The 11,360-nt window shown below is 46.8% G+C and overlaps 1 protein-coding gene and 1 pseudogene across 2 annotated transcripts; one reads left to right on the top strand and one right to left on the bottom strand.

Annotated features, from left to right (window-relative positions):
• The first annotated feature begins 488 nt into the window (after nt 1-488).
• On the top strand, nt 489-1,236 carry LOC109779022 (uclacyanin 1-like; annotated as a pseudogene).
• Nucleotides 1,237-1,493: 257 nt separating this feature from the next.
• Nucleotides 1,494-10,594, bottom strand: LOC109779047 (uncharacterized). 2 transcript variants are annotated; one of them, XM_073502143.1, is made up of 5 exons: nt 10,431-10,594; nt 4,524-4,836; nt 2,414-4,132; nt 2,019-2,137; nt 1,494-1,848 (listed from the first exon to the last, which is right to left on the bottom strand). In XM_073502143.1, the coding sequence occupies exons 2-3, from the start codon at nt 4,834-4,836 to the stop codon at nt 2,451-2,453; spliced, it is 1,995 nt and encodes a 664-aa protein (XP_073358244.1). In that variant the 5' UTR covers nt 10,431-10,594; the 3' UTR covers nt 1,494-1,848; nt 2,019-2,137; nt 2,414-2,450. The 2 variants fall into 2 exon arrangements, with proteins under 2 accessions (XP_073358244.1, XP_073358243.1); XM_073502142.1 differs by lacking the exon at nt 10,431-10,594 and adding an exon at nt 8,768-9,391.
• Between the last annotated feature and the right edge of the window lie 766 nt (nt 10,595-11,360).

Here is an 11,360-nt window from a genome sequence, read left to right as displayed (position 1 = left end):
GCTGGCGATGCGCTGATCGACGGGGTCAGAGGACGGCGTGGCGGTGGGCGAAGCGGAGCCATCAGAGGAGAGGAGAGGGAGGGGCGGTGAGGAAGAGAGGGAGCGGTGGGAACAGGGCGACTGGGGCGGTGGCAGGAGAGTGGGGCGAATTATGAGACGTCCCCTCCGTCTCCCGCGCTGCCCGAGGCGTGCAACTACCTCGCACGCGTGGCCGCGCCGATCCAGGCTCGCGAGTCGGCAGTTTCCACCGGGCCAAGCTGCGGCCTGCTTTAAGATCCGTGCGGGCCACAAACCGCATGCAGTCCAGGCAACCAAACAGGCCACGCACATCCCGCGCGGGGCTGGTTGGGCTGCATGCGGGCAACCAAACACGCCGCAAGCTACACAACCTACCGTTCTCGTGGCTGGAGTACTGGACTGGTTGTTCGAGACAGCTCCCTTTATAGCCAACCAAGTATTGCAAATGACTCGTTTCATCGTGTGTCGCTCTTCGTCTTACCACACATCATGTCTTTCGTCTCCGCTACGAGCCACCGGGCGGCCGCCGCCGGCATTTTGTTTCTGGCCGCTGCCATGCATCAACACGTCGCAGGACCGCACCCGCTGCTGCCGTCCACCACGTCGTCGGAGGCGACCCGGGCTGGGCCGTGGCCTCCGACGTCCTTGCCTGGTCGGCGGGCAGGCTCTTCACGGTCGGGGACACACTCTGTAAGTCCATCCCACACGGCATATTTCAGTTAAACGATAACTTCGCCTGTCGATCTCAGGGTTTGCGTATGAGGCGGCGGAGGTCGCCGGCGAGGCGGAGTTCGAGCCGTGCGAGGCCGGCGACCCCATCAGAACGTACACGGACGGGCTCAGCAGGGTTAGGGTAGGCCTCGACGACGAAGGCACGAGGTATTTCCTCAGCGCAGACCCCGCCAAGTGCAAGGGCGGGCTGAAGCTGCGGGTCGACGTGCGGGCTACAGTGTCGGTGTCGCCGCGGTCGGTGGACCGAGCTGCCGCAGCGGCGCCCGCGCCGCCCGCGTCGAGTGGCACCCAAGCTGTGGTACCGCTGGTGCGCCGTGCGTTGTGTCTGGTCTCCGTGTGGTGCTTTCTGTTCCTGGGTGCATGAATGCGACGATCGTGCTGTGTTTGATCGGGTTATGATGGGGAACGCCATGATTATACGCATATGTGTGGCAACCTATGTGTACGTCATGTATTATAAATCAATCAAATCAAATTTTATCAAAACCTTAGCAAAATCAAAAAAAAAAAAGCCTTCCCCTACCCATACCTAAATCAAATCATATCTTACCAAAACCTCAACTAAATCAAAAAGCTTCTTAGCCTTCACTTACTCATACTCAAAAATTAAATTACCAAAAACTAGAATATGATAGGTACTCCCTCCGTTCCAAAATAGATGACTCAGCTTTCTACTAACTTTAGTACAAAGTTGAGTCATCTATTTTGAAACGGAGGGAGTATAAGGTTTATGTCAGACATGATTAATGTTTAACCATTAGATTATGGATGCCCATGTTGCAACAACAATTCGCTAGTACAGGTAGCGACTCACTTCATAGCTCAATGTCAGACGAGTTGTACTAATATAACATTGCGGTGTTTTCACTTTGGTTCATTTCATCACCTTCGCATGGATGCAGTCAAGGTAAAGCTCTCGTCTCCTTGGCACAAGTTGATCATGACGGCAAATGTCATTATTATGACGCAAACGATTCAGTCCCCAGTCAAAGCATGTCTAATTACAGCATCGCAGATTAACACGGAGCAACAGAACGAATCAGCTAACTAGAAACGCAAGTACAACAACCTCACGAGGCACCAAGAAGCTCCGGGCATCTGCATAAATTCAAGGGAAACCCGTGTCAGCAGAAATGAAGAATGAGCTGGGCGATGCCGACAAACTCGTGTAATAATAACCTATCTGATGAGCGTGTTTCATTCAAGGGGCAAACCAGTCAAGAACACAGATAGAAGGATTTTAAGAGAGGTCGGGGTGCAGAACAAACCTCGACGAAAATGGTTGTCCATCACTAATAAATCTAAATAGGTGATCCAGGAGAATGAAGAGAGCATGGCTAATCACTGATGCTAGCTGATCTACTGGTGCATCCTTCATGCCCCCCATCTGTTGAAGATTAAACATAAGGTCAGGTACAAATTGCTATATCTGAAAGGGTTTAGCAATTACAATTTGAAAAGGCCGATGGGGGTATGACATTTGTTTGCTACACTAGGTCTCATCTGTGAAGCACATACTGGACCATGAGGATTCAGTTAGGCCACAGTTGCATCATAAGATTCTAAATCAGCTATAGAAACAGCCAATTTTGAGTAAATTTTCCACTATGACTAAAACATATTTATTATGATAAGTTAATAACTGGTTGGATTAGAAACGTACCTGCAAAAGTAAATTGGATGCAACCTAATATCTGAATCTAGTTGTTGTCTTCTCTTAGGGCCACACTGCAACCCACAAGGTGACCCTCCTTAGTCTCCTGACTGCATAAAGCTTCATCTGTGGCTGGTAGCACCCCATTTGGAATTAACTGATGGTTGGTATGATGATCTGACATTTCGCTGAAGTTAGACTTATCTATGCATGCCTCTTCATGGCGAGGTTCTCCTACTCCATTTTCAGTTGATCCATCTGCTAGTTGTGTGTGATCTGCTTCCAATCCAGCATCGATGGTCATCTCCACATCTTTGACTACAGATGTCGCTTCAGATTGGGGCTTTTCTTCAATACCAACATCGCTTTTCTCATCCATTACTGATGTCATTTCCACATCTTCGATCAATTGTGGCTCAGAGGTTGCCCGAGTTCCAGTATTATCTTCAACAGCGATTTTTCCTTCTATAGCAATGTTGCTGCTTTGACCTATGGTGATTCCAGTGCTGGTAGTCATCTCTACATCATTGATTGTATGTGGTTCAGAGTTTGCTTCAGTGTGGACTTTCCCTTCCACAACAACAGCGCTACCTTGATCTATTGGTTTTTCTGTGTTAGTAATATCCACATCGTTCTCTGTATCTAGCTCTGGCTCAGAGGTTGCTTGAGTCCCCTTATTATGTTCACTGCCAATATTGCTTGCTTGATCCACAGGTGTCACATTTTTATCAACCATTTTCACAGCTCCGCCCAGGGCTTCGGACTGTGCTTCAGACTTGATCTTCGTATCAGCAGCAATAGCAGAAGAATTATCTGGACAATTTGCCCTAGAAGTGACTGTAGATTGCTGCCCGTGAACGGTATCATTGGGTGAATCCACAGAGTGCAAAGATAATTCACTACCAGCAGTGAGTTCGCATCCTGTACTGCTGCATGATTGCTCATTCCATTCCATATCATTAGAGGAGGTTTCAGCATTATTAGCATTTACTTTTGCAGGCCCGGAGATAGAAACTGCTTGTGATTGCGAGAGATCAGTAGCAGCATTCAGAGCCAATACAGGACTGTTTTTTACAGTGTTACCAGTTTTCATGGAGTTTGGCTTGATAATGTTTCCATTTGTAGCAAGCGCTTGGTGATTTCCCTTTGCAACCGTATTTCCCCCCACTCGCTGAACAGAAAACTGTGTTCCACCAACAGGTGGACCAGACTGTGATGTTACAACAGTTCTTGTGACCTTGCCATATTTTGGTGGAAGGGGTTTACCCTTGCTCTGTGCTACACATGTTGGACAATGCCAGTCAGCTATAGGAATACCTTTGTTACCATAATGCTGAAGGCACTTCAAGTGTGCTCCCCTCTCACAAGCATCACAAACAAGCAAACTGTTTGCATCCATGATAGCAACTTTGCATATTTGGCAGTCCAAACGAGCTTGCATATACTCAGTTGATGGTGGAGTCCAGCTAGGATGATTAGCAGGTTGTTGCAGAACATTTTGAACACTTTTCGCTATTGCATTGTGGTTGGCAAAAATAGGTTTTGCAGTAACAGAAGACGCTGTCCCTGGTGTAGCCTGATGCCCCATAACAGGGTTTACGGTCACAGCTTGAACTGCCGCTACCTTTGTGTCCTGATTTTTCACGACCTGATTGTTACTCGCAGCGGCATTTGAATTGGACCTAGCAGATGTATCGTGAAACGGTTTGTTCAAGTGGCCAACAGTCGCTGCAGCAGTGGGCAACACAGCCAAATTAGTTTCTGGGCTAGGAAAACCAAAAACAATCACACATACCAAGATTATTTTTAGACATGAGAGGAAGTAATAGTGTGAAACTGAGTACGAAAGCACCTTTAGGAATAATTCTCGAGCAAAGTTTTAAATTCTATATGAAGAGTAGCTAGACAGTTTCAGTTATCCATACCCATCATATTTAAGGAGTTGACAATACAAAACATTTATGTAAAATCATAGGCAAAAGCAAGACATTGTTCCAGAACCAAGCAAACATGTTACAGCATTTAATCTACACTCTAGAAAGAATGGTATTCATGAGCTAAAAACATCAAGTGTTTACTTAAAGAATGAAATGCTGTAGACAAGATGATGGAGCAGTACCTCGTGTTAAATTCAAAGGACCATTAACACCTCTTTCTGACTTAACATGTGGTTGACCAGTATGGGATAGTGCAACAACTGAATGGTTAGTAACTGGCTTTACAGGAGATGATCCATGCTGTTTCAAGGCCATTACAGAGGTAGAAGTTACTGGGACAGTAGCAGGCGAGGCTGCAGCAGCTGGTGGAGTCCTATGAGATCCAACAGCAAACATGGGAGTCCCATGCGGCTGGAATTCAGCTGTTCCACTCGAGACAGTCGTTTGAGGTGTGATTGCTGTTGGTTGAACTGGAGATTCCTTGACTTCTTCCATCTATATAACGAAAGAAGGTAGCCAAAATGATCCATGAGCAGATATATATTGTGTTTAGCATAGACCAGAAATAATTCAAATGAATTCAGCAGCTAGGAGTAAAATGAATAAAACTACACTATAAAATATGTCTATATACATCCGTATGTAGTCCATATTCAAATCTCTAAAAAGACTTATATTTAGGAACGGAGGGAGTAGCTAGCCAAGCGATACATAATCAGTAGATAAAAAAAATATCCATATCCAAATGACCAAGTTAAACATCGCTGTGCTTTAAAGTACAATCATATACACACAGTATAGTAAATGACATCACAAAGATAGAAGCAGTAAGCTTAACAGAGGTAAATTCACAACGAGACCAAAGTCACAGGCGTTAATTTTAGAACCCTGAAAAACATAAAGCTAAATATTTCAAAAAACCACTTTGGCTCCCGAGCCCCAGTGCACTTGTTATCTTGGCCATCTGCTGCTATGTGAGATGCCAAATCAACGCTTGTACAAGGCCTAGTACTAAACCGTATATGATATTGTATTTCTAGTTCTCCCCTCGTATTTCTCTCTCTCTCTCTGCCACTGCCAGGGCGATTAACTGATATCCCAGACCACATGTCCACGTAGCATTGGGTATCTGAGTATGCTTTCAAGGTATTATCACGTAGGCTGCCCTATTTACCTACCTAACATAGAACGTGCTTTGTTACTTATTCTTTTTTAATTCATTATTCCGGTAATTCAATTTTTTCCTTGCTATAATATCTCTGAGATAATTATTTTTGGAAACAATTGCTCATCATAGTAAAAAATTATATTACTTCCCAAATTTAGCTATTTATTATTTTTCCATTTGTACAATTTCTTACAGTTCATCATATAACTTATTAGTATGATTAATGTTTTGCGCACATTAAATTCCACCCAAAGCAATACTGACTTCAGCTAATTACGTGTCCCAATATTTTTGGTCAGGGAGAAAAGAAAGGATCGGGTCCGGAATGTTGATATACGTGATAGAGCTGGGGTAGCACCAATTGAAGAGAAGCTTGTCCAACATCATCTGAGATGGTTTGGTTCGGGCATATACAACGTGCATAGCGGAAGGATAAAGCGTGCTGATGATATCAAGAGAGGTCGGGGTAGACCGATGATATATCAAGAGAGGCCGGGGTAGACCGATGATATCAAGAGAGGTCGGGGTAGACCGATGATATCAAGAGAGGTCAGGGTAGACCAATGATATCGAGAGAGGTCGGGGTAGACCAAACTTGACATGGGAGGAGTCCATTAAGAGAGATTTGAAGGACTGGAATATCACCAAAGAACTAGCCAAGAAACAGGGGTGTGTCGTACGTGGAAAGTTGGGACGACAATGGCCTTTGGCCCCATACCTGCCAAACCCATGGGGATTTCATCTATTAGGGGGTGAGGATTGGCAAAACCCTTCCCCATAGGGATATTTACCAAACTAGTTTATTCCCCATAGGATACGATGGGGATGGGGACGACACCCCCTTCCCCATACCCGATACCATTGGTAACCCGCTTTTTAAATATAACGCTTGGACCATGTACATGCCTATATATACACAACGCGGTCAAACCTAAGAATTTCACAAACAAATTCGCAGAACAACAAAAGCCTTGAAAAACTTTAACCCTACCTTACCTCAGTCTCCGCCATGACGAAGAAGTCAAAATGGACAAGATTGGCTGCAACTTGGACAAGGCAACTCGGTAGCACTAGGTCCAAAGGTAACACATTGTCTTATCCGGGCATGTTGCTGCCTTCCTCAGCCACCACCCAAACACCAGCTAGAGTGCCTCATTATATTCATATATGATTATTATTTTTATGGGGAAAGGGGGCACCAATGGGGTCCCCCAATGGGATGGGATGGGCAAATTTCATCCCCGGTCATGTAAATGGGGATGGGATAATTGGGAATAGATGAGGATGGGGATGTCAGGGCCCCCAATAGGGGATTGTCCCCATTGCCATCCCTGCGTGGAAGTTAGCTATCCACGTGCCAGAACCATAACTAGGCTTTGAGATCTTATGGGTTTCAACTCTAGCCTACCCCAACTTGTTTGGGATTGAAAGGCTTTCTTGTTGTAGAAAAGAAATGCAATACATCCTCAATAAGTTTGGTGTAGACGAATTAGAGGAATGTTGGCTTAAATGAATCAGAACAAGCCTTTTACAATTCGACTGGTGGATTACTTATCATTCCATTTTTACACATCCATGATTTTCGATAACTTTTTTGCGAGGTTAAACATAATAGCTCTGTATAACTTCTCATTTCATTTGTACGCATCCATTAGAACTTTTCTTGCTTACCTTTTATGCAAGGTTAAAAAGCCAGTACAATTTATTTACGTGCCAACATCAGGATCAAAGTGTCATAGCTAAGCCCACCTATCTCGTGTACGCGCACATCAGCCGCTGATGAAATTAATATCAATTGTGCACGTCCTGGACACACTGCAACACGCTGTTTTCCCATACATATCCCTTGTATTACTACTGTATACTCCCATATATATTGATTAAATTACCATTTTAGCACAGATCACAAGTCAATGTCTGTCGGACAGGATTCCAAGCACCAGTGTGCTCGGGAGCCAAAAATCTGATTCACAAATATTTGCTCAATATATGTGCATGACAAAAGCAGCTCTATTAGCATTGTCACATCACGTGCTGGAATATCCGGACAGAGAGAAATCACAGGATCTTCGACTCGGCTTATGATTTGGACCAATCAGTTTGTAGATGTCGCCATAAAAGGCACCTTGCATCCTTTACCGTGGTAAAATGATAATAACGGCTAGATATCCCTACCTCGGGTTTTCTTCCTGTAGTTATATTTCAAGCGTTTCAGATCCTCCCCCCCCCCCCCCCCCCCCCCCTTCTAACAGTCTTAGGAGAAAGCGCTCTTGAGCAATGACGGGCCAGGCTGATGCATGGGGGTACAGCTCTGCAGCCCCTGATGTTTGTGTCAGCGATGATACTCTGACGAAGGAGGACCAGGTGAGTGAGGCGGGAAGGAGCGTTTGAGCCTCACGCGCTCATTTAAAAGAAAGAGTCCAGTGGACCGGACAGTGATGGTGGGCTGCAGCCCAAGTCAGGGAAGGCACCAGCCGAGAGTATAAGGATGACTGTATGGTGTTTGGCTAGTTTCAGTTTTCGAATTAGTTCAGTCCCTATTTCCATTTCTTGTGTCTGTCTCTGACCTTCCCCAAGTCTATCTATCTCTCTCTACAGACTCAATTCTCCAATGTATCCCAAATTATCTTACCTACACGTCCTACAGTGAAGTTGTGATCCTAAATAGGGTTTGGGATATCACAGTTTGTAACCACAAGGATAGTGATGGTTTAGTGGACAAGATGTTATTACCATACCACAAGCAGTGTTCAAGCCTTGAGTAAGCAATTGGCGTGCAGCTGTTCTGCAACTGATGCTTCAAACATGTTATGCTTTTTTTCTAAGCTATTTTAGTTGCTGGCGCATGATTTTTAATACCGTTTAGGTAACTGAACCTTTTTGGTTGGCATATCTTGGAATCATGAATATATCAGATATTAGAGACGACTGCCAGCCATTGGCAAAGCTTGCACACCGCTCGGCCAAAATCCTGCCTCCCCCAATGCTCATGAGAGCAAATAAAATCCATCGAACTAAAGTACAACAGGAGGGGTTGAACTATATCGAAAAATCAGCAGACATAAAGCAGCATCCACATGGTAATACACATAGCCTGTGCTTCTACTAGCATACAGACTATAGAATTTTGATAGACGCGAGCAGCCTCACATCCACATCGACATCGGCATCACCAAATTGCTTCGATTCCGGTCACTAGTACGACTGCGCCACAAGGCCAGTAAACTGGTAGGAAGCGGGAATCGGGAATCCACAAACCTTGCGCTTAGTAAGCGAGAGCCTGTCGGCGATGGAGGCCTTGGGCGGGCGGAACCCCATGGCGGCGGGGTCCTTGGCCCTGTTGAGGCCGAGATCCTCGACGACGGCGCGCACAGCCTCCCCCGGGAACAGATCCTTGGGCCGGGTCGCGCCCCCGGCGACGGCGGCGGCCAGCCTCTCCCGCGCCTCGGCCGCGAGCGCCCGCTCCGCCGCCGTGGGGTCCCTCCCGCCTCGCATCTCCCCGGCGGCGGCCAGCACCATGACGATCTCCGCCACCCGCCGCATCCCCGCGCCGTCGTCCCCGCGCCGCCGCTTCGCCGGCGCCGCGCGGGGCGACGCCGCCGCGGCGTCCCCCATGGCCGCGCGAGGGGGTCCCGGAGCGAAACCCTAGGCGGGCCGGGCGGCAGAGGGGGCGCCCCGAGGAGGCGCTGGAGGCGGAAGCTCGCGGGGAATTCAAATGGCGCGCCCGTTTGGCGCTTCAATTAGACGGGGGAGGGGGTTGAGAGGGCGTGGCGGTGAGATGGGCGAAGCGGAGGAGAAGTTTCGGTCGGGGGAGACGGGGCGGGGGCGATGAGAGAGGGGATTCCCTTCTAGTCGAGCACCACACCAGCAGAGCACGCAGAGTTTCCGTCGGCTTTTTTATCTGAGCCTTTCTCTTCTGCGTGGGGATTTCTCGGAGCGGTGCGGTGGGTTGGTGTGTGGGGTACTCCGGGGTCCGGGCCCGGGGTCAGATGGACGGCGTGGATGACAGCGGAGGGTTTGGAAGGTCATGTCGATGACGTTGGCTTGGCTTTTTCCGGATGACGCAGGTTTTTTTTTTTTCCTTTCTTTCTTGGACCCGTTATCTGCCGAACGTTTGCTCAGGAGAAATTGCCAGCGAACGCTCAGTTGCCATGGCAAAATAATTAAAATTGGCATGCATTTTCTAGGGACTGGCCATGTATGAAATGAAAAATTGCCATGTTTGGAGAAAAAAAATCATGCATTTGATCACGAACCGACGGCTTTAAGGTTGTTCGTTGGCAGCTCCCTCCCAGCAAACGTTCGCCATTCAAATATACCTTTTTTTGGGGGGGGGGGGGGGGGGGGGGGGGGGTAGGCCTTGTCAAACTGAGGAGGTCTGGGCTCATAGTGTGCTAGGCCTTATCAAACTAGAGGCTTTCGTTTGTTTAGCATCAAGTCTTTATTTGTTAGAAAAATATAAATATGGTACCTTGATGAAGAAATAGTATCGTTTTGTTTAGCAAATATCAAGGTGGCAAAACTACTGAAATGAAGATTTCTAGATCTAAAAACTCTTCTGATTTTCTCACTCAAAAAGGTCCGAGGATTTAAAGATGATTAAAATTACACCATTGGTGCCCACCTATCGGGTGTCACTTGCAAAACAAACAACTGGCATGAACTTGGTGAACTCATTATTTCAGATCTGTTTTCCAAATCAACTCATTATACCGTGTTCATACACACAATGTCGAGATTGCCAAAAATAGCTCAATTACATGGTAGATTAGATTTACCAAAAGTGTTCTTGGCATAGTCATCTATCCTGCGTCGCCACCCGACGTCAAAGACATCACCGGCGTGCGCCCGTTTGCAAGAGATAGATGGGGGAGGGAGAGAGCGAGGATATATGAGAGAAAATATGAGAGGGGTGGTGTACCTTGATCTAGCCGTTGTCCATTGTTCCAACTCGGAGGGCGCCATGTCAGGAGAAATCAAGATGGGAGGGTCGGAGGAGGCTAGATCTGGAGAAATCGAGAGGGGCATGGTAATGGAGTCATCAGGTAGAAGGAAAGGGGGAGGGGCTTTGATCTGCTTTAGTGGAGGGTGGGAGGTAAGTGAGCGAGTGGGTGTGGTTGGCTCCATCCTGCACATTTTGTCAGCTCCGCTCGACCACTGTTTCGGGGATATTTTTGGAATATTGGATACCCCGTCCTTCCCCATCCCTCTTAACCCCAAACTAAAATAGGTGGCATTATCCCAATCCGAGGGATAGCTCATAAAGCAAATGCACTCATAAAATAGGTTTTTTATCGACCGACTGGAAAATAACTAGATCAAACATATATTTAACCTCCTTCAAGTACCCTTGTTTGTTTATTTCTCATGGAGTAACATTTTAAGGGAGAGAAACCAAATAAATAACCTCTGACTCAGTTTCAAAGGCTTTGTGAATTGGCAAATAGTTATGCTGGTGTGGAAATTTCGTCCTCCAAGACCCTTTCAAGGTCGGACACTCGTGGACAAGTTGATAAAACCATGCCTATGTCATTATACGTGGAGGCTCACGCAATACAGTAGTCGTTGCATTGTCCCTTCTCTCCCCTTTCATCGTGTTGCTCCACAGGAGGACAACTCCAGTTTGGCAGACGACAAACGATGGGCTTGTCTTCTCTTCTGGAAGATGCTACTCACGATGGAGTTGTTGGATTTCCCTGAAGAGGAATGGTGATGTAGCACAGCAGCAGAAAGTATTTCCCTTGGTTAAGAACCAAGGTTTACCGAACCAGTGGGAGTCACAGAGCTAACATTATTGGTGGTTGCTACTTGTGAGCTGCATTGGGATTTTCCCGAAGAGGAGAGGATGATG

Source organism: Aegilops tauschii, chromosome 6 (genome assembly GCF_002575655.3).
Source record: "Aegilops tauschii subsp. strangulata cultivar AL8/78 chromosome 6, Aet v6.0, whole genome shotgun sequence".
In the NCBI taxonomy this organism is placed as follows: domain Eukaryota; kingdom Viridiplantae; phylum Streptophyta; class Magnoliopsida; order Poales; family Poaceae; genus Aegilops; species Aegilops tauschii.
This window is presented reverse-complemented; position numbering and strand designations above follow the sequence as displayed.

Excerpts from the sequence above, each read along its gene's own strand:
- LOC109779047 (XM_073502142.1), bottom strand. The coding sequence starts at position 9,124 with ATGGGGGACGCCGCGGCGGCGTCGCCCCGCGCGGCGCCGGCGAAGCGG. Across the intron at positions 4,837-8,767 it reads TCTCGCTTACTAAGCGCAAG|ATGGAAGAAGTCAAGGAATC; the intron begins GTTTGTGGATTC and ends TTCGTTATATAG. Across the intron at positions 4,133-4,523 it reads TCCTTTGAATTTAACACGAG|CGACTGTTGGCCACTTGAAC; the intron begins GTACTGCTCCAT and ends CCACTGCTGCAG.